At 46.9% G+C, this 24,000-nt stretch overlaps 1 protein-coding gene and 1 long non-coding RNA gene across 5 annotated transcripts in view; one reads left to right on the top strand and one right to left on the bottom strand.

The window, feature by feature from the left end:
- The window catches only part of LOC309365791 (Golgi-associated RAB2 interactor protein 3-like), a 30,915-nt gene extending 18,737 nt beyond the window's left edge, over window positions 1–12,178 (bottom strand). For all 4 annotated transcript variants that reach the window (XM_081904276.1, XM_081904275.1, XM_081904277.1 and 1 more), the window contains exons 1-2: window positions 11,988–12,178; window positions 6,153–6,270 (exon numbers count right to left, since the gene is read on the bottom strand). In XM_081904276.1, the coding sequence (XP_081760402.1) occupies window positions 6,153–6,270 (118 nt within the window). In that variant the 5' untranslated portion in view covers window positions 11,988–12,178. The remainder of the gene's footprint in view (window positions 1–6,152; window positions 6,271–11,987) is intronic.
- Window positions 1–24,000, top strand: part of LOC309366014 — a 343,316-nt gene that overhangs the window by 218,496 nt on the left and 100,820 nt on the right. The window lies entirely within an intron of this gene.

The raw sequence follows: 24,000 nt of genomic DNA, 5'->3' as shown, positions 1-24,000 counted from the left end.
GGCCGTTTAGGGCATTAAAGGTCAGCGCCAACACTTTGAATTGTGCTCAGAAACGTACTGGGAGCCAGTGTAGGTCTTTCAAGGCCGGTGTTATGTGGTTTCAGCAGTTGCTCCCAGTCACCAGTCTAGCTGCCGCATTCTGGATTAGTTGTAGTTTCCAGATCACCTTCAAAGGTAGCCCCACATAGAGCGCATTGCAGTAGTCCAAGCAAGAGATAACTAGAGCATGCACCACTCTGAGGAGACAGTCTATGGCCAGGTAGGGTCTCAGCCTGCGTACCAGGTGGAGCTGGTAGACAGCTGCCCTGGACACAGAATTGACCTGTGCCTCCATGGACAGCTGTGAGTCCAGAATGACTCCCAGGCTGCGCACCTGGTCCTTCAGGGGCACAGTTACCCCATTCAGGACCAGGGAGTCCTCCACACCCACCTGTCCCCGTCCCCCGAAAACAGTACTTTTGTCTTGTCAGGAGTCAACCTTAATCCGTTAGCCGCCATCCATCCTCCAACCGCCTCCAGACACTCACACAGGACCTTCACCCTCTTCATTGGTTCTGATTTAAAAGAGTAATCCCATCAAACTGAATGGATCTCACTTCTGAGTAGACCTGTCTACACAAGATTGGACTGTTGTGTGTTTTGGTTGTTTAAAACAGGTTTTTGTTGTTGTTTGCTTTCCTATGTCTGTTTTTTTCCTGTATTCCCCTTTCCCCCCCTTTTACATATTCTATTCTTTGTTTTAAGATTTCTGCAAACTGCTCTGGGAGGTTGTTGAAAAGAGTTATATAAATGCCGGAAATAATAAATTGCTTATTAAAGTATATGAAGCTCTGCTGTTCAGCCTGGACACTGAGGTCCAGCTCCGAGGGCCTTCTGGTGGTTCCCTCATTGCAAGAAGTGAGGTTACAGGGAACCAGGCAGAGGGCCTTCTCGGTGGTGGCGCCCTCCCTGTGGAACGCCCTCCCATCAGATGTCAAGGAAATAAGCAGCTATCTTATTTTTAAAAGACAGCCTTGTTTCGGGAAGTTTTTAAATATTTAATGCTGTATTGTTTTTAACACTCGATTGGGAGCCCCCCAGAGTGACTGGGGAAACTCAGCCAGATGGGCGGGGTATAAATAATAAATTAATATTATTATTTGCATGTGCACAACACGTTTAATCCAACCACTTTTATTTTGGAGAATAAAGCAGTCCCAGAATGGTTTCGCTAACCATGTGGAACAGAGAAACTGCAATTTAGTTGTATTTTGTTCTCAAATTTCAGCAGCGTTAAAATCTACCATCATTGTTCAAGGGCCCCCTGTCAAAAATGGCACCCCTAAAACCGCCTCTGCGAGGTAGACCATTGGTCTGATGCAGTACTTATAGTGGTACCTTGGTTTAAGAACAGCTTAGTTTATGAACAACTTGGAAATAGAACACTGCAAACCCGGAAGGTGGTGTTTTGGTTTGTGAATTTTGCCTTGGAAGCGGAACATGTACCGCTTCCTGTTGATTGTGTTCCATTTGTAAATCGAGTCCTCCGCTGCTAATCGGGCTTCCTGTTGAGTCTGTCGGCTGTTGAGTCCCAAGCACCCACGCAACACAGAGGTGATATTTGGAGCTTTTGTGTTTGCTATTTTTTGTGCTTTTGTTTGTGTGGCTTTTTCTTACTGTGACTTGTTCCTCATTTTATGGGACTGTCATGTGACTGTGGCTCATGACTTCATTTTTGTGACTTGGTTTTTGTGACTGTGTGGAACCCAGTTCAGCTACTGATTGTGTGACTGCGGAAATGGATAAAAGCCCCCCATCCAAACAATGACTATCATCAGTGTCTAAGGGACGCAGGTGGCGCCGTGGGTTAAACCACAGAGCCTAGGGCTTGCTGATTGGAAGGTCGGCGGTTCGAACCCCCACGATGGGGTGAGCTCCCGTTGCTGGTCCCTGCTCCTGCCAACCTAGCAGTTTGAAAGCATGTCAAAGTTCAAGTAGATAAATAGGTACCGCTCTGGCGGGAAGGTAAACAGTGTTTCTTTTTTATTTTATAATAATATTTATTAAAAATTTTGTTTAAACAGTAATAAAACATACGAAATAACATATAATTTTTCAATATCCACATTTCATTCACCTCATTGGACTTCCTCGCAACTCTCGTTCCTGCATTCCAAAATCTCAAACTTTACCCAGCAATTTATTACCTTGTTTCAATTCTTATAATATAATTTTCCAATATTATATCCCTAATTTTAGATAATTTAGATCCCGACTTTAAAAACTTAATTTTAACATAGTATTTATCCAAAATTTATCTTTTCTTTTGATTACATTTATCTTCATATTCCTTTTAACTAACTTATTGGTGCTGTATTGTTGCTAATCTTACATCTTTCTTAACATTCGTACAATTTACAGTGTTTTTGTAAATAATCCTTAAATTTCTTCCAATCCTCCTCCACAACTTCTTTTCCCAGTTCTTGTATTCTGCCAGTCAATTCCGCCAGTTCCATATAGTCCATCAGTTGCATCTGCCATTCTTCCAGTGTGGGCAAATCTTGGGTTTTCCAGTATTTAGCGATGAGTATCTTTGCTGCTGTTGTTGCATACATAAAAAAAGTTCGGTCTTTCTTTGACACCCTCTGGCCGACAATGCCTAAAAGAAAGGCCTCTGGTTTCTTAGGAAAGGTATACTTAAATACCTTTTTCAGCTCATTATATATCATTTCCCAGAAAGCCTTGACTCTAGGGCAGGTCCACCAGAGGGGAAAGAACGTTCCTTCAGTTTCTTTACATTTCCAACATTTATTATCTGACAAATGGTATATCTTTGCAAGCTTGACTGGGGTCATGTACCACCTATATATCATTTTCATAATATTTTCTTTCAAGGCATTACATGCCGTGAATCTCAGGCCGGTGGTCCATAACCTTTCCCAGTCAGCAAACATAATATTATACCCTATGTCCTGTGCCCATTTTATCATAGCTGATTTGACCGTTTCATCTTGTGTGTTCCATTTTAGCAGCAAGTTATACATTCTTGAAAGTATCTTAGAACTGGGTTCTAACAGTTCTGTTTCTAACTTTGATTTTTCCACCTGGAATCCTATCTTTTTGTCCAACTTAAAAACTTCTTTAATCTGAGCGTAGTGTAACCAATCTCGCACTTTATCTTTTAGTTTCTCCAAACTCTGCAACCTCCAGTTATCTCCATCTTTTCCTATTATTTCCCAATATTTCGGCCATTTGGCCTCCATATTGAGTCTTTTTGGGGCCTTAGCTTCCATTGGTGATAACCACCTTGGGGTCTTATTTCCAGTAAGTCTTTATATTTTATCCAGACATTGAACACTGCTTTCCTGACAATATGGTTCTTGAAAGCCTTATGAATTTTAACCTTGTCATACCACAAATATGCATGCCATCCAAAAGCATTGTTAAATCCTTCCAAATCTAAAACATCAGTGTTTTCAAGAAGCAGCCAGTCCTTCAACCAGCAGAAAGCTGCTGATTCATAGTACAACTTTAAGTCTGGCAGGGCAAAGCCCCCTCTTTCTTTAGCATCAGTTAATATCTTGAACTTAATTCTGGGCTTTTTGCCCTGCCAGACAAATTTAGAGATATCTCTCTGCCACCTCCCAAAACACTCCATTTTATCCACAATCTGTAAAGTCTGAAACAAAAACAGCATTTTTGGCAATACATTCATCTTTATAGCAGCAATACGTCCTGACAAGGAAAGTTTCAATCTTGACCAAACTTCTAAATCCCTTTTAATTTCAGACCAGCATTTTTCATAGTTATCCTTAAATAAACTCATATTCTTCGCTGTTATGTTTACCCCTAGGTATTTTACTTTTTTAACCACGTTTAGCTCTGTCTCTTTCTGAAACCTGTCTGATTCTAAAGATGTCAATTTTTTCCCCAAAACCTTGGTTTTCTGCTTGTTAAGTTTAAATCCCGCCACCCGACCAAACTCATAAATCAGTTGCAATACCCTTTTGGTACTTGACTCTGGCTCCTGTAGGGTCAATACTAGGTCATCTGCAAATGCTTTAAGTTTATACTGTTTCGCTCCGACCGGTAAACAGTGTTTCTGTGCACTGCTCTGGTTCACCAGAAGCGGCTTAGTCATTCTGGCCACATGTCCTGGAAGCTGTACGCCAGCTCCCTCGGCCAATAAAGCGAGATGAGCGCTGCAACCCCAGAGTCGGCCACGACTGGACCTAATGGTCAGGGGTCCCTTTACCTTTACCTTACAATACTGTCTTATTTATTTCATAGTCCAGCACAATGATTAGTGCTTTCATTTTATGGATCAATGGTCTCGTTAGATAGTAAAATTCATGTTAAATTGCTGTTTTGGGGGTTGTTTTTAAAAGTATGGAACGGATTAATCCATTTTGCATTACTTTCCATGGGAAAGTGCGCCTTGGTTTTGGAAAGCTTTGGTTTTGGAACGGCTTTCCGGAACGGATTCAGTTTGGGAACCAAGGTACCACTGTATAAGGCATATTCCTAGGATGATAACAATTCATGCGCATGATGTATCAGGCTGCTAGCGCATGAAAGCTTAAGCTATAATCAATCTGTTTGTGATGAAGGTGATCCGAGACTTTGGGGGTTTTGTTGCTTTTATTTTGCAGAGACAGACTTGGCAAGGCTGCTCCTCTGGTCGATGAAATATTTGCAGTGTCTAGCAGCCAACAAATAAAGCATGAATCCAGCCTCACCATTTATAACAGTGACATTTCCTATCAACACCTGTCCTCACACTAGCAGTAACACAAAGGTAGAGAGAGTCAGAGATAGGATCTATAGATTCAACTGTGCAGCATCTGTTCTGCACCGTGTAGGGCAGCCAACCTGGTGTCATCCAGATGTTTGGGCCCACAACACCCAGCAGAGTGCTGGGTGGGGATCATGGGACTTGTAGTCTAAAACATCTGGCTTGGGGAAAGAGAGCGGCAATGGCTTTTCCCACCTGCCTTGCCCCACCCCCTCCAGCCCGAACAGTGGCGTAGCGTGGGTTGTCAGCACCCGGGGCAAGGCAAGTAATTTGCGTCCCCTAACCCGTGAATTTGCACCCCCTAACCCATGGATTTGCGCCCCCTAACCCTAGCCCCCAGATGTTGCGTCTGGTGCGGCCGGCCCCCCCTGCACCCCCCACGCTACGCCACTGAGCCCGAAGAGCCTTTCTCAGTCCATGACTTTGGGAACAGCAGAAGCAGCTGGGAAGGGATAAGACAAGGACAGGGATATCTTATAAAAATAATTTTATGGGCATTGTGACTTGTCGTTATTTTTATTGATTACAGTTTAGTAATTCTTTTGTTGTTGTTTAGTTGTTTAGTCGTTTAGTCATGTCCGACTCTTCGTGACCCCCTGGACCAGAGCACGCCAGGCGCTCCTGTCATCCACTGCCTCCCACAGTTTGGTCAAAAGTAATTCTTTACTTTTCCAGAAAAACATCTACTTCTGCCTGGAGACAGACAGGTCGTGCATCCACAGCAGTGGCCAGAGGAGGAATGACCGCTGGGAGGAGCACAGAGAGAAGAAATGCCAAATCTAAAAAAATGTAGTATAAATGCCGACAATTGGGAACCACTGGCCTGCGAGCGCTCCAATTGGAGAACAGCCTTTACCAAAGGTGTCATGGGCTTTGAAGACACTCGAACTCAGGACGCAAGGGAGAAACATGCTAAGAGGAAGGCACGCTTGGCAAACCCTCACTGTGATCAACTCCCACCCGGAAACCAATGTCCCCACTGTGGAAGGACGTGTGGATCCAGAATTGGCCTCCACAGACACTTACGGACTCACTGTTAAGACCGTGTTCATGAAAGACAATCTTACTCAGCTATGAGTGATCGCCAAAGAAGAAGAAGAAGTTACACTGTGGAATTCACTGCCACAAGTGGCAGCAATGGGACCAATGTGGATGGCTACAAAAGAGGGCTGGACGAATTCATGAGGATGAATGTAGGAAGCAGTGCTTCTGAATCCCAGTTGCACTTGTGCTCCAATCCTGCTTGGAGATTTCCCACAGGCATCCGGTCAGTCCTTGTCAGTCCAGAAGAGGATTCTGGACTAGATGGTCCATTGGCATGATCCAGCAAGCTCTTCTTACCTGTGCATGTTCTTAGGTACAGAGCACCTTGACTCACCTGCATGGCCTTGGAGATAGGCCTTTCGCCCCTTATGATCTTCTCTGTCTGACGCAGGCGACCTCGGCCGGCTGTTTTCTCCCCTTTGAAAGCCTGGTATCCTGGACAAAATTGACATCTGCACAATAGAAAGGTCAGAAGTGTTGGAATTTTGGGGGTTTCCTGTGCTGACCTGGATGTTTGTTGTTGTTTTTTTGTATTTTTCCCATTCTTTATCATCACACTTTCATCCAGTGATGTCGAATAACTAACCAAAAAATCATTGTTGAAAATCTAACAATAACATGCATCAAAATCATCCTATTAGTTATACATAACAGTATATACTTTTGTCCCTTCTCATTTATCCTATTTTTTTTCGCCTTCCTTCCTCCCTCCCCTTTAACCCCTCCCCAAAAAACTTGTTCTTTCTTCAAATCTTTAACCATGTGCACAGATTATTCATTCTAATTTGGATGCTTGGGTTGGCTTTCCCCCCGTGCTGTCCATTTCCTATAACTTGTCCATTTATTCAAAATCTTTGGAGATTTATTTTCCCATGTATCTTCCGTCATTACCTGTTCAGATATATCAGATTGTATATATTCAAAAACATAGTCATTCCGTTTTTCCACTGTCCATTTATCCTTTTCTATAAGGGACGCAGGTGGCGCTGTGGGTTAAACCACAGAGCCTAGGAATTGGCGATCGGAAGGTCGGCGGTTCGAATCCCCACGATGGGGTGAGCTCCCGTTGTTTGGTCCCTGCTCCTGCCAACCTAGCAACTGTAATCAACTTACACTAGTAGGGCTACAAGAAGTTTTGGAAGGAGAAATATATGAAATATTGCAAAAAAGAGAAAGAAGAGAGATATTAGTTATGATGTATCAATGTAATAGTGAAAGTAAGAAATGTTAATTAAATGGAAAAGATTGGAAAATTTTCAGATGTGATTGATGGTAGTCAAAAAAATTGAATAAGATGTAAAGTATGTTTAATAATTGTTGAAAATGATATGTTATATATATATATATATATATATATATATATATATATATATATATGTCCCATTAAACTTTAATTAGTTTAATGCTAAGTAAATGTCCAGTGCGCTTCCATCGTCACAAGTCCCATTACAGCAGAGCATTTCGCACAGCGGTTTAAGAAGGGCAGGAGAGGCAGTATCTCTTCAAAGAGGAATCTTGGAGCAAGCGGTTTGGAACTTCAAAGAAAATGTTTATTTACAAAAGAAAAAAATCCTGGGGACGAACCACACATATCAGCAAACACGCCCAAAAAGGGGGGGCAAACACACGGGAGACTGACTATTTATACAAACTCAGATTCCTGGAAGCCTAATGACTTCCAGCTGCTCAGTGATTAGAGCGTCTTGCTACCTCTTAACCCTTTGATAGCAACATATATATATATGTGTGTGTGTGTGTGTGTGTGTATATATATATATGGACGCGGGTGGCGCTGTGGGTAAAACCTCAGTGCCTAGGACTTGCTGATCGTAAGGTCGGTGGTTCGAATCCCCGTGGCGGAGTGAGCTCCCATCGTTCGATCCCAGCTCCTGCCCACCTAGCAGTTCGAAAGCACCCCTAAGTGCAAGTAGATAAATAGGTACTTTATAGCAGGAAGGTAAATGGCATTTCCGTGTGCTGTTCTGGTGCCGGTTCGCCAGAGCAGCTTTGTCACACTGGCCACGTGACCCGGAAGTGTCTGCGGACAGCGCTGGCCCCCGGCCTCTTAAGCGAGATGGGCCACAACCCTAGAGTCTGTCAAGACTGGCCCGTACGGGCAGGGGTACCTTTACCTTTACACACACACACACACACACACACGAAATTGGAGGTCAGGCATGGAAATGAGGGAAGGAGCAGTCACAGAGATTGGGTGGGTTCGTGTGCGGGGAGGAATGGTTTGAAGGGTAGGTGATGGGGGGTGGCAGCCAGCGAAGATGCATGGCCACTGTGACGGCTGACGTTTGCTTCATGTTACGTTTTTTCAGGTTGCATCCCATGGCGACTCGGAAGTACCGGAAAGGGTTACTTCCGGGTTTCGCCACTCACGCATGCTCAGAAGTGCTAAATCGTGCTTCATGCATGCGTACATGCGCACAGGCACCAAATCGTTCCGCACACCTGCGCAGATACGGCGCTTCAGGTTGCGGGCTTTTCATGTTGCGAACGAGCCTCCGGAACGGATCCCGTTTGCAACCAGAGGTACCACTGTATAGTGAAAAACCGCACAGTGCTAAAACAAATCCACATTCTCTTCTGAGCAAAAAAAAGCGATGCTTATTTTGAATTTGCTTTTCTGGTGTTCAGTGTTTGGCTGTCTATATCATATGCTGCGTGAGCTGGCAGCATATGAATGCTTGTTTCAAACAATAAATAAAAGTGGGTTTGTGACCTCACTATGAAAAAATGACAAAAATTTAGTTGTGGGAGGGGGGGAAGGGTGTGTTCTGTAGACCCCCTGGGGTTCCCGGATCCCTAATTGGGAACCACTGGATTAGAGAATTGCAGCTGGAACTTCTGTGTGCTGAGAAGGAAGACCCACAAAATTGCAAGGAAGACCCACAAAATTACAGTCAGAATCTACTCAGCTGCACTTGGAAGTAAGTGCTGGCTGTTTGCAGTTCAGTCTGCTAATTAAGTAGCTAATTGAAGTGTGTGAGGTGTGGAAACCTCATTCTAGAAAGCAATTAATTACGGCTGAGTGCCAACAGATCAAGGGAAAGGACTTGTGGGGCAGGATGTGAAATAGTTTGAAACGGGAAACATGCAAGGGAGAAAGGTGGTTTGCCCCAAACAGGGAAGTTGGAGAATGGGAAACGGAAATGGCCAGTCTTCACTTATTTGCCCCACATCCAGAATAGAAACCCAGCCAATTAATGCAAACTTTATTTGATGTCACTGCTTCTTTCAGTCCCCAAACGATAAGTAATTGATTACATGGCCCTCTCGTTTGCATTGAGTGAGAGGGACTAACGTAATGACAACCTGGTTTACATAATTTGTCTCATTAATTACATAAGTTATAGAAATTAACCGCAGCAGACAACAATAATGTAGTTTTTGGTGGAAAGTGACCTGCAGAGGAATGGAAACAGTGATGTGTGTGTCAAATATAGGGCAGAACAGAAAAGGAAGCCTTCTTAACTTACCCACAACACATCTTCTACACCCCCTCCCACCCCCCGGGACTGTGCCTTTTCTTGTCCACTTCTGCAAAACAGTTAGGCTGCTATTCTGCACTTTCCCTTCTTAATGAAGAAGCAGAAACAGTGAGAAAATAAAATACAGTGGTACCTCCAGGTTAGTACTGTAATTCACTGTACATGGGGCTGCCCTTGAAGCTGTCCCAGAAACTCCAACGGGTGCAGAATGCTACAGCGAGACTCCTCACGGGGTCCCTGCCATGGGAGCATATTCACCCAGTGCTTTTCAAGCTGCACTGGCTCCCAGTGGAGTACAGGGTCAGGTTCAAGGTGCTGGTTTTGACCTTTAAAGCCCTTTGTGGCTTGGGGCCCTCGGATTTACGGGACCACCTCTCCTGGTATGTCCTGCAGAGGACCTTAAGGTCCATGAATAATCATAGTTTAGAGGTCCGGGGGCCTAAGGAAGTCAGACTATCCTCCACCAGGGCCAGGGCCTTCTCAGTGGTGGCTCCGACCTGGTGGAATGCTCTGTCCCAGGAGACCAGGGCCCTGCAGGATTTAAACACCTTCCGTCGGGCCTGTAAGACAGAGCTATTCTGCCTGGCTTTCAATTTAAACTTAGCCTGATCTTTTATTCCCCTTCCTTCCCTCCCCCTCCCCTTTTTATGAAGATTACCCGCTCTGGGATCCCACAGCTAATTCTCCCCTGGTTTCCTCACTGACCCAAATAGGACTAATTTAGCCAGCTAGCCCTGGTCATCATCTAATGTTTATTGGATGGATTTTCCCCCAAATTGAGTTTTGATTTTATTGTTATTCATGTTTTATACCACATTTTATGCTGTTTTTTTTGTAGCATCAATTAAGTGTTTTAATTTTTTTGTTAGCTGCCCTGAGCCCGGTTTTCTGAACCGGGAAGGGCGGGGTATAAATAAAGAAATAATATTATTATTTATTATTACCTTGGGTTACAGACACTTCAGGTTACAGACTCCGCTAACCCAGAAATAGTACCTTAAGAACTTTGCTTCTGGATGAGAACAGAAATCGAACAGCAGCGCTGCGGCAGCAGGAGGCCCCATTAGCTAAAGTGGTACCTCAGGTTAAGAACAGTTTCAGGTTAAGAACGGACCTCCAGAATGAATTAAATTCTTAACCCGAGGTAAAGGTAAAGGTAAAGGTACCCCTGCCCGTACGGGCCAGTCTTGACAGACTCTGGGGTTGTGCGCCAATCTCACTTAAGAGGCCAGGGGCCAGCGCTGTCCGGAGACACTTCTGGGTCACGTGGCCAGCGTGACAAAGCTGCATGTGGCGAGCCAGAGCCGCACACGGAAACGCCGTTTACCTTCCCGCTGGTAAGCGGTCCCTATTTATCTACTTGCACCCGGAGGTGCTTTCGAACTGCTAGGTTGGCAGGCGCTGGGACCGAGCAGCGGGAGCGCACCCTGCCGCAGGGATTCGAACCGCCGACCTTTCGATCGGCAAGTCCTAGGCGCTGAGGCTTTAACCCACAGCGCCACCTGCGTCCCTAACCCGAGGTACCACTGTATAAAAACAGCTTTCCCACTGAAATGCAAGAGTGCTACCATCTTTGTTCAGAAATTCTTACTTATTTTCATATAATATCTGAATTATAGCATATTCCACAGCAATATGAATTATAACTCCAGATAGTTTATTGCTCTTTACCTCATTATACTCAATCTTGCCCTTTATCTGTGTTTCTGAATTTATACTCATATTTATTCCCCATAATTCTATTTCCCCTGTATTAAACTTATATCCTACCAGGGGTCCCACAGACATCAAAGAGTTGTCCTGTTTCCATTGACTATGGCAAGGCTTAGTTAAGGCAATAACGAAATCATCTATATATTCCTCCCCCCTTTATTTTTATTCACTATAACCTCGTTTCCTCTTATTTTGATTGCTGAGTTTTAATACAAAAGCAAATAAGGGCAGCGACACAGGGAGACTTATTTTGTTCGTTAAGTTAATTGTTTTCAATATGAAGTTTTCATTGTTCTCCATTTTCAACTTTCGTCCTGGGTGGGGATTTGAACCCGAGTCTCTCTCAGCTTCCAGCACAGTGGTTCTCAACCTGTGGGTCCCCAGATGTTGTTGGACTACAACTCCCATCATCCCTGAGCTCTGGCCTTGCTTGCTAGGGGTGATGGGAGTTGTAGTTCAACAACATCTGTGGACCCACAGGTTGAGAAAGGCTGGTCTAGCACAACACTCAAACTCAGCCTTCCCCGACTTGCTACCTTCCAGATGTTTCAGACCACATCTCTTATCCCCACAGCTGCATATTCCTGCATTGCAGGAGAGTCAGACTAGATGATGCTCAGTATTCCCTTCCGACTCTACAATTCTATGGTTCTTTATCACGACTCTGCTGGAGGATGTAGAAGAGAAGAAGAGTTTGGATTTGATATCCCGCCTTTTACTCCCCTTCAGGAGTCTCAAAGCGGCTAACATTCTCCTTTCCCTTCCTCCCCCACAACAAACACTCTTGTGTGGTGAGTGGGGCTGAGAGACTTCAGAGGAGTGTGACTGGCCCAAGGTCACCCAGCAGCTGCATGTGGAGGAGCAGGGAATCGAACCCGGTTCACCAGATTACGAGTCCACCGCTGTTAACCACTATGCCACACTGGCTCAGACTGTAAAGTCTTATAGTCTTATACCTGGAGGATGTAAAGTCTCTCCCTGCTTGGAATAAAACCAAGGCCCCAGAATTCTCTTCAGCTCCACGGTTAGGGACAAGACCAAGTTACTGGGATGCCTGGAAGGGTCTGCTCTTCCTAGATCTGCAGAAGGTGAGCTGAACTGCGTCCAGCCAAGACAAGGGGGTGGTGGGCTTCATATCTCCCCAACCCCTCCAGCACCACCATTGTGATGTCACAATCCCACCATTGCATCACATCATGGCTTCATGTGACTTTCCCCCTTGCCCTGAGTAGCTTTATGACTCCCACAGCAGTTGTCAGGGAGCACTGGTTGGAGGCACCAGTTAGGGAACCCCCAAGGGAACCCCCAGAGAAGGAAGGCTCAGAGCCAGGGAGTTCCTGGTGGGACGCCAAGGAGAGGTCAGAGGAGAGGACCGGGAGGAGGTGCTGGGTTTGGTGGGCAGGGAGAGTGGGCGACAGGGAGCAGTTCAGACTCTGAGACTGAAGCAGATGGGTGTGTGTTGTTAGAATTCCTGATCCATGATTCCAATCATGGGACTTTTGCCTATCACATGACGGTGTATGTTTTGACTCCACAGAGTGGGAAGTGATGGAGACAGGATGTTTGTGTTACTGTGTTCCATGAAGTGGGCCTTTTGTCCTTTTTCTCTTTGCTGTCTGATGCTGGAGAGAGAGGGAGCCATGTTGCAGTGCTCCGTGTGTTTATATGTATATAAAGTAGATTAGCCAAAATGCTGAGTTGCTGAGGTCTGTTACGCAATTGCAAAGACTCTGCGGATCCCTAAGTGTGCAGGTGTCTGTTGGCATCGGTTGCTGTGATGTTCAGGCTGAAGAAAGCTTATGAAACTCCTGAACGATCGACCAGGAGGGAGGGAACATGCCAGTCGGGCATGTGTCTCTGCTAGGGTCCTACTCGAATGTAGGCTAAACTCCTGACGTGTGTGTGTGTCAAGAGGCTGCTGAAGAATCCCAGAAGTCTCCCTTTACGGCTGCGACAAGCTCCTCTCTCCCTGGGCTCCAAGAAGATACTGTGGTGCAAAGCTCCCTCCGGCGCGCCCTCCCCGTTTCCCAGAGTCTTTTAGGGAGGATGGCGCTGCTGGTAGGGCTGGAGGATGGGGGCAGCAGCTGGAGGGTGGCTCCTCCGGTGATGAAGAGGCGGAGGCTGGACGCGGCGCCTCCCAGCTCAGCTGGACGCTTTGTGCCGCAGTGGCCACGGCAGAGGGAGGCTCCCGGCGCGGCACTGCTTTGGCATGGCATGGCGGGCAAGGGCAGTGAGCTGATGCCAGGAGGTGTGCGTCCAGCCTCCGCCTCTTCCCTGGCACCCTCCAGAACCTGGCACCCTGGCGCCCTGCGCCACTAGCCTCTATGGGTAAGACGGCCCTGGCAGAACAGAGATCAGAGGTGCACAAATGCAGTTTGAGACTGCTTGGGAAACACATCTGGGAGAGGTGGAGCCTTAGAAAGGGTGGAAGGCAGGGACCTTCAGTCCTGGCCAGGCCTCTCCTCCTCCCAGAGAGAAGGGGTTGTGAGCAGGAGCAGCTTCCCACTGGGGCAGGGAGGCGTACTCGGCTCCCTGTTCCTGATTGGTTCTGCTGCCGCGGCCAAGCCTTCCAGCCGACCAATAGGACCGGCTGGTAGGCGGGGCTAGCTACATTTGAATGGCCACAGCAACGCTCTGCTCCCAGCCTGTTCCTGCTTTCTTCGGATCTCCCTCCCTCCCTCTTAGGTCAGCTTCTTTTGCGTATTGACCTTGCTATGGACTTTGGTTGGTTGCCTTGGTTGCCCAAGGGACCTGGTAGGACTTTTTTTATCCATTTGGCAAATTGACACCAGCCTCTTGGTTTTTTTGCCTACCTCGTAGCAATTCGTCATAACTTTCTGGTACTGGCGGTTAGACATTGGAATATGTGTGCTGTGTTGGAGGACGGGGTATGGGCCATCATCTATCCCTCCTCTTTTGGGTATTCCGTTAAAGGAATCTGGCGGTCGTGGATCCTGTCCGATGCCCTGCTGGTGGCTAGGGCCACGGCACGACCCCCGGTGACGTCATGGGGTTGCTTCCAGTTGTATTTCCATCAACAAGCTCCTCCCATTGGTTGTTAACCCTGATATGACTCCCGTGGAGTCTGGTATTGCTGTTTCATCCAATGCCTAAGCCAATTCTACTCACATGCTGTAACCAATAAAAGTTGTGGCCTAATTTTGCCCATTAACCTAAAATAATGTGTCTGAGAGTCTTATTATACTCCTTTGCAGGTGGCAGGACCTCGACTCACAACTGCTCCATAAGGGCAAGACCTACCAGGAAGTGTTGCTGAGCTGCGTGCCATTTCCTTGAATGAAGAGTGAACTTCACTGACAATGGATCTCTCCTCCTTTCATGCTGGCCTGCTTCTGACTCCAGCCCTGACAGCAGCTATAGGAAGAGGGGGCAGCAGGACATTCCAGTAACACTCCAAATGAGGGTCTACCTTGGAGAGCCTTGGTGTAGTGGTTAAGAGCTATGGACTCGTAATCTGGTGAACCGAGTTCGCTTCCCCGCTCCTCCACATGCAGTGTGGGGAAAGAATGTGGGTAAATGATTGTTGAATTTTACTGTATTTTTTTGTGTATTTATTGAAACAACAATCAAAAGCATTAAAAAAACCAAAGAACAGAAACTGATATTCAGAAGCATTGCTGCACTCCTTCCTTCCTTCCTTCCTTCCTTCCTTCCTTCCTTCCTTCCTTCCTTCCTTCCTTCCTTCCTTCCTTCCTTCCTTCCTTCCTTCCTTCCTTGATAGCACAGTTGGTTAGACTATGGTCTGATAATGCCAAACCTGCAGGTTTGATCCCTGTATGGGACCGCTGAATATTCCTGCATTGCAGAGAGTTGGACTAAGATGATTCTCAGACTCCCAATTCTATGATTCCTTCTTTCCTTCCTGGAAAGGTTTCTCCTTCTTCCTTTCTCCCTCTCCCTCTCTCTCTGGAGAAGACTCACACCTACATTACTGGATAGATCATATGACTTTCCTTCTTCCAACAAACCCTCAATTGAGGATGATTAACTCGTCTTGTTATTATCCCACAATGTCAGCCTGCAGGAGAGAACTTCTAATAAACGTCTGAGATGAGCGCTCCGTTGCTGATGGAACTGTCAGTCCCCCCCCCAACCCCCAGATGGGCTCCTTCAATTTATTTTATGCTACTCCTGCCTTATGTAATTGGGAGAGGTGTGTGAAATCATGAACAGAGGCAGCTACTCTTCCAGGACCGAAAGATAAGGAGGGGCTGATTGTGGAGAGCCTGTGTGGCATAGTGGTTAGAGTGTTGGACTGGCATGTGGGAGACCAGGGTTCGAATCCCCACTCAGTGGTGAAGCTCGTCGGGTGACCTTGGACCACCCACCTCACAAGGCTGTAGTGAGGATGACCCGGGAAGGAGCAGAACCAGGTACCCCACCTTGAACTCCTTGAAAAGGTGGTGTGTTAATGTAATGAATAAATTGCAAAAAAGGAGCGTGTGAATTGGCACAGGAAGAGTGTGGGGTGCAGATGTGGATTGCATGTTGGGTGGTACAGCTTCTGTTCTGGCTTAACTACATGGTTGGAGGATGGATGGTGGCCAATGGATTGAGGTTGAATCCTGACAAGACAGAAGTACTGTTTTGGGGGGGACAGGAGGCGGGTGGGTGTGGAGGACTCCCTGGTCCTGAATGGGGTCACTGTGCCCCTGAAGGACCAGGTGTGCAGCCTGGGAGTCATTCTGGACTCGCAGCTGTCCATGGAGACGCAGGTCAGTTCTGTGTCCAGGGCAGCTGTTTATCAGTTCCATCTGGTATGCAGGATGAGACCCTACCTGCCCACAGACTGTCTCGCCAGAGTGGTGCATGCTCTGGTTATCTCTCGCTTGGACTACTTCAATGTGCTCTACGTAGGGCTACCTTTGAAGGTGACCCAGAAACTACAACTAATCCAGAATGCGGCAGCTAGACTGGTGACTGGGAGCGGCCGCCGAGACCATATAACACCGGTCTTGAAAGACCTTCATTGGCTCCCAGTAAGTTTCCAAGCACAATTCAAAGTGTTGGTGCTGACCTTTAAAGCCCTAAACCAGTGTTTCCCAACCGGTGTTCCGCGGCACACTAGTGTGCCGCGAGACGTTGCCTGGTGTGCCGTGGGAGGGAGGCAGGCGAGTCGGGCAGCGAGAGGCTAGGAAGCAAATGGATTGCGAAGTCTGCCAGGTTCAGATTCGGGTCTCGGCTGTTTCCGGCAAGTGCAGATTCGGGTCTCGGCTGTTTTCGGCAAGTGCAGATTCCGGACTCGGCTGTTTCCGCCGGCCCAACTCGCCGATCCCACGCCGTATGTAAGAATTCTCGAGGAAAGGCGCTGGCGCATTCCTCCTTGGAGAGAGCGGCCGTTGGCATCCAAGATGGCGGCTGTGCTGGCTGAGGGGAACGCGGGCGGCGCCGAGTCCGAGGCAGCGGCTGTTCCGCCCATGGCGGGGCTGGAGATGGTCCAGCAGGGAGCCGAAGCCCGGGTCTACCGGGGCCTCTTCCTAGGCTGGCCAACTGTGGCGAAGCACCGCTTCCCGAAACGTTACCGGCACCCGCTGTTGGAGGAGCGCCTGAGCGGCAGGCGGACAGCGCAGGAGGCCCGCTCGCTGCTTCGCTGCCGGCGGGCAGGTGGGCGCGCCTCGAGACTGGACTGCGCGGGGCAGGGGCGCGGGCTGGGATTCCATCTCCTTTAAATTGCATGGCCGGCCCACCTCTTTGCAAGGAGTGCGGTTGGGAATTGCAAGCAAAGCAGCCACGCAGCTCGATTCCAGTCGTTAGTGACCGAAACTAATCCCCCCCCCCCGCTATAGGCAAGGAAGACTGGTTATGGAAGGCGGTGGGCTAAGCCACAGGTGTTCTGGTTTGCGAACATTTTTCAGAAGCCAAACGTGCTCCATTTTGCGTGTCATGCTTCTGTTTTGCGGTCTGTCTGCTTTTGCTGTTTATTTTGCATTTTTGTCTTTCTGACTTTTTTGTTTTGTTTTTGTGACTGATTGATTGACTGATTGTGTGACTGCAGTACATTGTTTATTGCTTTCATTTTATGGATCAATGGTCTTTATCGATAGTAAAATTCATGTTAAATTGCTGTTTTAGGGGTTGTTTTTAAATGTCTGGAATGGATTAATCCATTTTGCATTACTTTCAGCCAAACAGGCCCAGGTTGCGCACTGAATAAAGTATTTTATAATTTTTCATATTTCTGTTTACTTACTATTTCATAATAAAGTAATTATAAAATACTATCTTTGTGTTTATTTGATTCCTATTAAGGAGAGTTACTTTATATATAGTCAATATAGGCACAGAGTTAATTTTTTAAACATTTTCTAATGGTGGTGTGCCTCGAGATTTTTTTCATGAAACAAGTGTGCCTTTGCCCAAAAAAGGTTGGGAAACACTGCCCTAAACGGCCTTGACCCAGTATATCTGAAGGAGTGTCTCCACCCCCATCGTTCTGCCCGGACACTGAAGTTCACCTTAAAGGGTCTTCTGGCGGTTCCCTCCCTGTGAGAAGCGAGGTTACAGGGAACCAGGCAGAGGGCCTTCTCAGTAGTTGCCCCCACCCTGTGGAACGCCCTCCCATCAGATGTCAAAGAGATAAACAACTACCTGACATTCAGAAGACATCTTAAGGCAGCCCTATTCAGGGAAGTTTTTAATGGGTGACATTTTAGTGTATTTTTGGTCTCTGTGGAAGCCGCCCAGAGCGGCTGGGGAAACCCAGCCAGATGGGCGGGTTACAAATAATAAAATTATTATTATTATTATTATTATTATTATTATTATTATTATTATTATTATTATTATTACTACATGATGTGTCACCATGAGAACGTCTCTCTGTTCCCATCCCTGCTGCCTTACAGATATTTGAGGACCTAACTGGTGTTACTCATTGATGGGGGAAACGTTGATACAAGGCGAACAATGGGTTAAAATTACACAGTGCTTGGGATCCTGTCTTGAGGAGCACATCCTCCACATCTGGATGTTCTGAGATAAGGGTTGCCATAGCCAGTGGCGTAGCGTGGGATGTCAGCACCCGGGGCAAGGCAAGTAATTTGTGCCCCCTAACCCGTGGATTTGCGCCCCCTAACCTGTGGATTTGCGCCCCCTAACCCCCAGATGTTGCGCCCGGTGTGGCCGGCCCCCCCTGCACCCCCCACGCTACGCCACTGGCCATAGCAACACCATCAAGGCCAAGTCATTCCCATTGGTTCAGGAAATATGCCTACATGTAAGTAAGGTAAAGGTAAAGGACCCCTGGACAGTTAAGTCCAGTCAAAGGCAACGATGGGGTTGCGGCACTCATCTCGCTTTTCAGGTCGAGGGAGCTGGCGTTTGTCTGCAGACAGCTTTCCGGGTCATGTGGCCAGCGGGGCTAAACCACTTCTGTCGCAATGGGACACCGTGACAGAAACCAGAGTGTATGGAAATGCCATTTACCTTTCTGCCACAGTGGTACCTATTTATCTGCTTCTGACCTGCTAGGTTGACAGGAGCTGGGACAGAGCAACAGGAGCTCACCCATCGAGCGGATTCGAACCGCCAGCCTTCCGATCGGCAATCCCAAGAGGCTCAGTGGTTTGGACCACAGCGCCACCTGCCTATGTGTAGAGATGGATATACCGTAATAGTCTCTAGGGCATTGCTTTCATTATGTTGTGTCCCATCCTCTTTTGCTGTCAGGGTCTGATTCTGAATCTGTGAGAGTCAGGGGAAGAGGCTATGGGTTAGCTAGCATGGTGATGGTGGCACTGCACATATCTTCTAAGACCAGAAGAACTGTACTGTATATAGATAGTAATGTTCAGCTTTGTGCCTGGAGACAATAAACTCTTTCCTACTTGGAATGGCATGGGAGAGGAGTTTTCCCCCTTAACAGGGACTCTGGAAAAGACTGTCTGCTGGGATCAGGAAATCTCTGTGACTCGGCTGGGGCTCTGCATAGCCTGCTGACACATCACACAGATTGAGGTGTGGTGAACTCCCAACTCCCTTCCACAAGTCACCAGCAGGAAAGGCTCGCTCTTCTTCATTATACCTCTGCAGCTCGTTCTGCAATAAAATGCCGCAGTGTGGCTTGCCCCTTTTCAGAAAACTCCATTCCACTCCCCCAACTCCTTGTTTTCTTTCCCCACCCACACTGGAATTAAATTAACTACATGCCTACTGATTATTCTAGTCCTCATTGGGCTGTTTGTGGGCACCTTGGATATCTCCGTCCTAAATAATTATTGGGACTTCAGTAAATCTTGCCGTTTCCCAAACTGTATGTTGCTGTAATATAGAAAGGTGGTGTGCAAATGTGAAATGAAATGAAAGTGAAATTGAAACATGCTGATTACCGTATTTTTCGCTCTATAAGACTCACTTTTTCCCTCCTAAAAAGTAAGGGGAAATGTGTGTGCATCTTATGGAGCGAATTCAGGCTGCGCAGCTATCCCAGAAGCCATAACAGCAAGAAGGATTGCTGCTTTCACTGCGCAGCGATCCCTCTTGCTGTTCTGGCTTCTGAGATTCAGAATATTATTTTTTCTTGTTTTCCTCCTCCAAAAACTAGGTGAGCTTTGTGGTCTGGTGCGTCTTATAGAGCGAAAAATACAGTACTTAAATCTGCTGATTTCAATTGGCCTGCTCTGAGCATGACTAGTGTTGGATATTACCTAATGTTTCCTGGATCATTCCTTTCCATATGTTTATGAACACTCTCAAAGCACTCTAAAAAGTTAGCCAGCTAGGACTTACTCTTGTGGAAGCCATGCTGCTTCTGTCACAGCAAGGCTTATTCTTCATATGCTTAGTGAGCACTGTCTTTCACCAGTTTTCCCAGAACAGAGAAGTTAACCTCTGATTTCCAGGATCCCTAACCAGCTTCTAATTTCTAGGATCCAGATTCCCAGCCTCTAATTTCCAGGATTTGTAAAATTGGCGTTAACATTGGCCACTTTCTAGTTTTCGGTGAAGAGGCTCAACTGAAGAACATTCAGGGTAACACTTTGGTCTGGGGGACACCAGTACTTTGCCAGTACAGTGGTACCTCGGGTTAAGTACTTAATTCGTTCTGGAGGTCTGTTCTTAACCTGAAACTGTTCTTAACCTGAAGCACCACTTTAGCTAATGGGGCCTCCTGCTGCCGCCGCGCTGCCGGAGCACAATTTCTGTTCTCATCGTGAAGCAAAGTGCTTAACCTGAAGCACTATTTCTGGGTTAGCAGAATCTGTAACCTGAAGCGTATGTAACCTGAGGTCCACTGTACTAAATTACCCCGGGGCCCAGTATACCCTGACCCTTCCAGTTCTTGGGATCCTGTATCTGTGGAGGTAGAACCCTTTGTCTAGGTAATGGTTTTGCCGAACTTGTTAAGCACCACGATTAGCAAACCCAATAAAGTTGTTCTGTGCCGCAAAACAAATGGGTCGGTCTCTCCCACCTCACCTAGCTGCCAGGTAGAAGGAGACGAGCCAGAGTTTTGGGGTGTGAACTGAGCTGAAAGCAGACTGGAAGCGGGAGACACAGAGACTTCCTTGCTCTGTGCTGGGTCCAAAGCTGCGGTTAATGGAGAAGCAAGATATGTTGGGGTGTCATTGCTTGGAGCCCCTCCATCTTAGGCTCAGGTTGTAAAGGGACCCCTGACCGTTAGGTCCAGTCGTGACCGACTCTGAGGTTGCGGCGCTCATCTCGCTTTATTGGCCGAGGGAGCCGGCGTACAGCTTCCGGGTCATGTGGCCAGCATGACTAAGCCGCTTCTGGAGAACCAGAGCAGCGCACGGAAACGCCGTTTACCTTCCCGCAGGAGTGGTACCTATTTCTCTACTTGCACTTTGACATGCTTTCGAAATGCTAGGTTGGCAGAAGCAAGGACCGAGCAACGGGAGCTCACCCCGTCGTGGGGATTCGAACCGCCGGCCTTCTGATCAGCAAGTCCTAGGCTCTGTGGTTTAACCCACAGCGCCACCAGCGTCCCTGCTCAGGTTGTACATATGTGTATATATAACCACATATCCTAAAGACACTGCAGTCTCCGCTGAGCTTCATTCTTAGGAAGCTGAACAGGGGGCAAACTCTGGAGCCCCTGGGAGCTCTTAGAGATTGGGTCAGAGAAAATTGTGTCCCACTGGCTCTTTCCATTCTGCTAGGGTTTGTCTATGCCATGGGTAGGCAAACTAAACCCGGGGCTGGATGCGGCCCAATCGCCTTCTAAATCCGGCCTGCAGGCGGTCTGGGAATCAGCGTGTTTTTACATGAGTAGAATGTGCCCTTTCATTTTAAATGCATCTCTGGGTTATTTGTGGGGAATAGGAATTTGTTCATCCCCCCCCCAAAAAAATATAGTCCGGCCCCCCACATGGTCTGAGGGACAGTGGACTGGCCCTTTGCTGAAAAAGTTTGTTGACCCCTGGCTTAGGGCATGGGTTGGCAAACTAAGGGACGGGGGCTGGATCTTGCCCAATCGGCTTCTAAATCCGGCCCACGGACGGTATGGGAATCAGCATGTTTTTACATGAGTAGAATGTGTGCTTTTGTTTAAAATGCATCTCTGGGTTATTTGTGGGGCATAGGAATTCATTCATTATTATTTTTTCCCCCAAAATATAGTCCGGCCCCCCACAAGGTCTGTGGGACAGTGGACCGGCCCCCTGCTGAAAAAGTTTGCTGACCCCTGATCTATGCCCATCTATAAGTACTCCAGTTTGCCCACCTTAGCTCAGAGGCATCTGACATTATCGTATAAACACTTGTGCATGTTCTTCTTTTCAAATGTTTTTGGCACACACATTTTACCATCCTAGGCTTTCACCTTTCTGACACCCCTCACTCGCGCCAAATTTAGTGTGCAAACACAAAGGTGCTTCAAAAACAACCTGTTATGTCCCCTGTGCATGGAAAGCGATCCTAAATGTTCCTTTGAAAGTTGGGGAGCGAGTTCGAGTGAGCCATGGGCGAGCGCCAAGTCTGCAAGGCAGGCCTCTGACTCATATCTCTGCCCAAGTCTTGAGCGAGTGGGGTGGCCAAGACAGAGACAGGGGTGTGGGTGGAGAACACGCTCAGGTAGCACATTAGCGCCATGCTCATTGTCAGTGTGCTGACCACAACGCTACAGTAGAAATAGAAAAGTAATTTATTAATCTTTTCTCTTTTTTTCTTTTTGCTATGTACAAGTTTAATGGAGGAATCTTGGCGTCTGCAACAATTAAAAAGAACAGGGTTCTGCGTCTCATTTCCCCTGTTTTTGAACATTCAATGGTTAACAGAAGGAGGTGCGCCCAGCTTTTGCTACATTGCGAATTTTCGGTCATGCGGTCTTTTCCGGAGACGATTGTTACCAGGCAGGGCAGAGGAAGGGGGCAATGGGAGTCTCATGGGCTCCTCACCCCTGTAATTACAAAAATACACCTTTGAAAGTGACAGCCCATAGACAGCGGCTTTGACAAAATGCATGCCATAGGGGGAGAGAGAAAGAGGGAGAGGGATGTGGAAGGGGGAACAAGATATCCACAAACACCACAGTACTGCCAATCCAAAGATGTCAACCTCGTTTGGGGAACATAATCCAGGATTTTGACTCGGTCCCAATTAAATTCTGGTGCTAAAATAGAACAAATATCAAAGTCGCAAGCCAGGAACCACAGCCTTTCTTCATTTCTAGCTATCAGGGATTCTTTAGTTGAGATTCCTGCATTGCAGGGGGTTGGGTCTGGATGAACCCCGGGGTCCCTTCCAACTTTACAGTTCTGTGATTCTATAAATATCCCAAGGAGGCTTATATAGAAGTCAATAAGTTGCCTACACAATCACAACGGCCTTCCTAAACCTGGCACGCCCCCCACCCCGATGTTTTAATTAATTAATTAATTAATTACATTAAAATTATATACCGCTTGATTGTAAAAACGAAATAAAACCGAAAGCAGTTTGCAAAAAAGAACAAAAACCTATTTTTTTTTAAAAAAGGGGGGGAAACAATTAAAACATTTAAAAAAAATTAAAAGCAGCAATAATTTTTCTTCTTCTTCTTTTTAAAACAGCACTTTAGATAACTGGCAGGCTTGGCTCAACAAAAATGTTTTTAGCAGATACTGAAATGAGTACTTTGAAGGCGCCTGCTTGATCTCAATTGGCAGGGAGTTCCAAAGGTGTAGGTGCCAACACACTAAAATATAGATTGCTTACAGATGTGGAAAGGGTGTCGTGGGTCACTTCTAACAGTGCTGGCTGGGGGTGATGTGACTCATAGACCAAAAACATCTGGAGTACAATCAATCAATCAATCAATCAATCAATCAACAAATCAACAAATCAACAAATCAATATAAAGCCCTACATGGCTTAGGTCCAGGCAACCTGACAGACCATATTCTCACATATGAACCTGCCCAGTCTCTGAGATCCTCAGGGGAGGCCCTTCTCTCGGTCCTGCCAAACTCACTGGCGGGCTTTGTGGGGACGTGGGACAGGGCCTTCTCAGTGGTGGCTCCTCTTCCTGGGCAACTTTGGAACTCCATCCCTAGTGATGCAAGACAGGCTCCCTCCTCCCTGCTCTTCCACCTACAGGCGAAGACCGTTTCATTCCAACAGGCCTTTGGGAATTGTTTGTTCGAAGAAGGGCTTCTAATAGCACTTTGCTGTTTCCATCATGTGCATCTTATCTTTCCGTAGTCTTTTAATTCTGTTAGAGCTCAACTGTTTATCTCTCATATCTTTTTACCTCTTGGCAATTTATCTGCACTGCGTATTTTCATTTGCAAGCCGCCTCAACTCCCAGTCTGGGACGGCAAATGTGGGAACGACGATAAATAGAAGGAGAACGGAAAGGGACTAAATCGGAAGCTACGGGGTTGACTCCTTAGGCTTCAGCAGACCTGAACCAATTCACTATAAGTTGGCGGTACGAGAAAAAAAACGGGAACGCCGCGAAGGGGGGGGAGTCCATCCGCCTGCCTAGATCTCGTTCTGCTCTTTCGGGTC

Source organism: Podarcis melisellensis (assembly GCF_964234715.1).
Source record: "Podarcis melisellensis genome assembly, chromosome: 3".
Taxonomy (NCBI): Eukaryota; Metazoa; Chordata; class Lepidosauria; order Squamata; family Lacertidae; genus Podarcis; species Podarcis melisellensis.
Note: the sequence above shows the minus strand (reverse complement) of the source record. Positions and strands in the feature narration are given on the sequence as shown.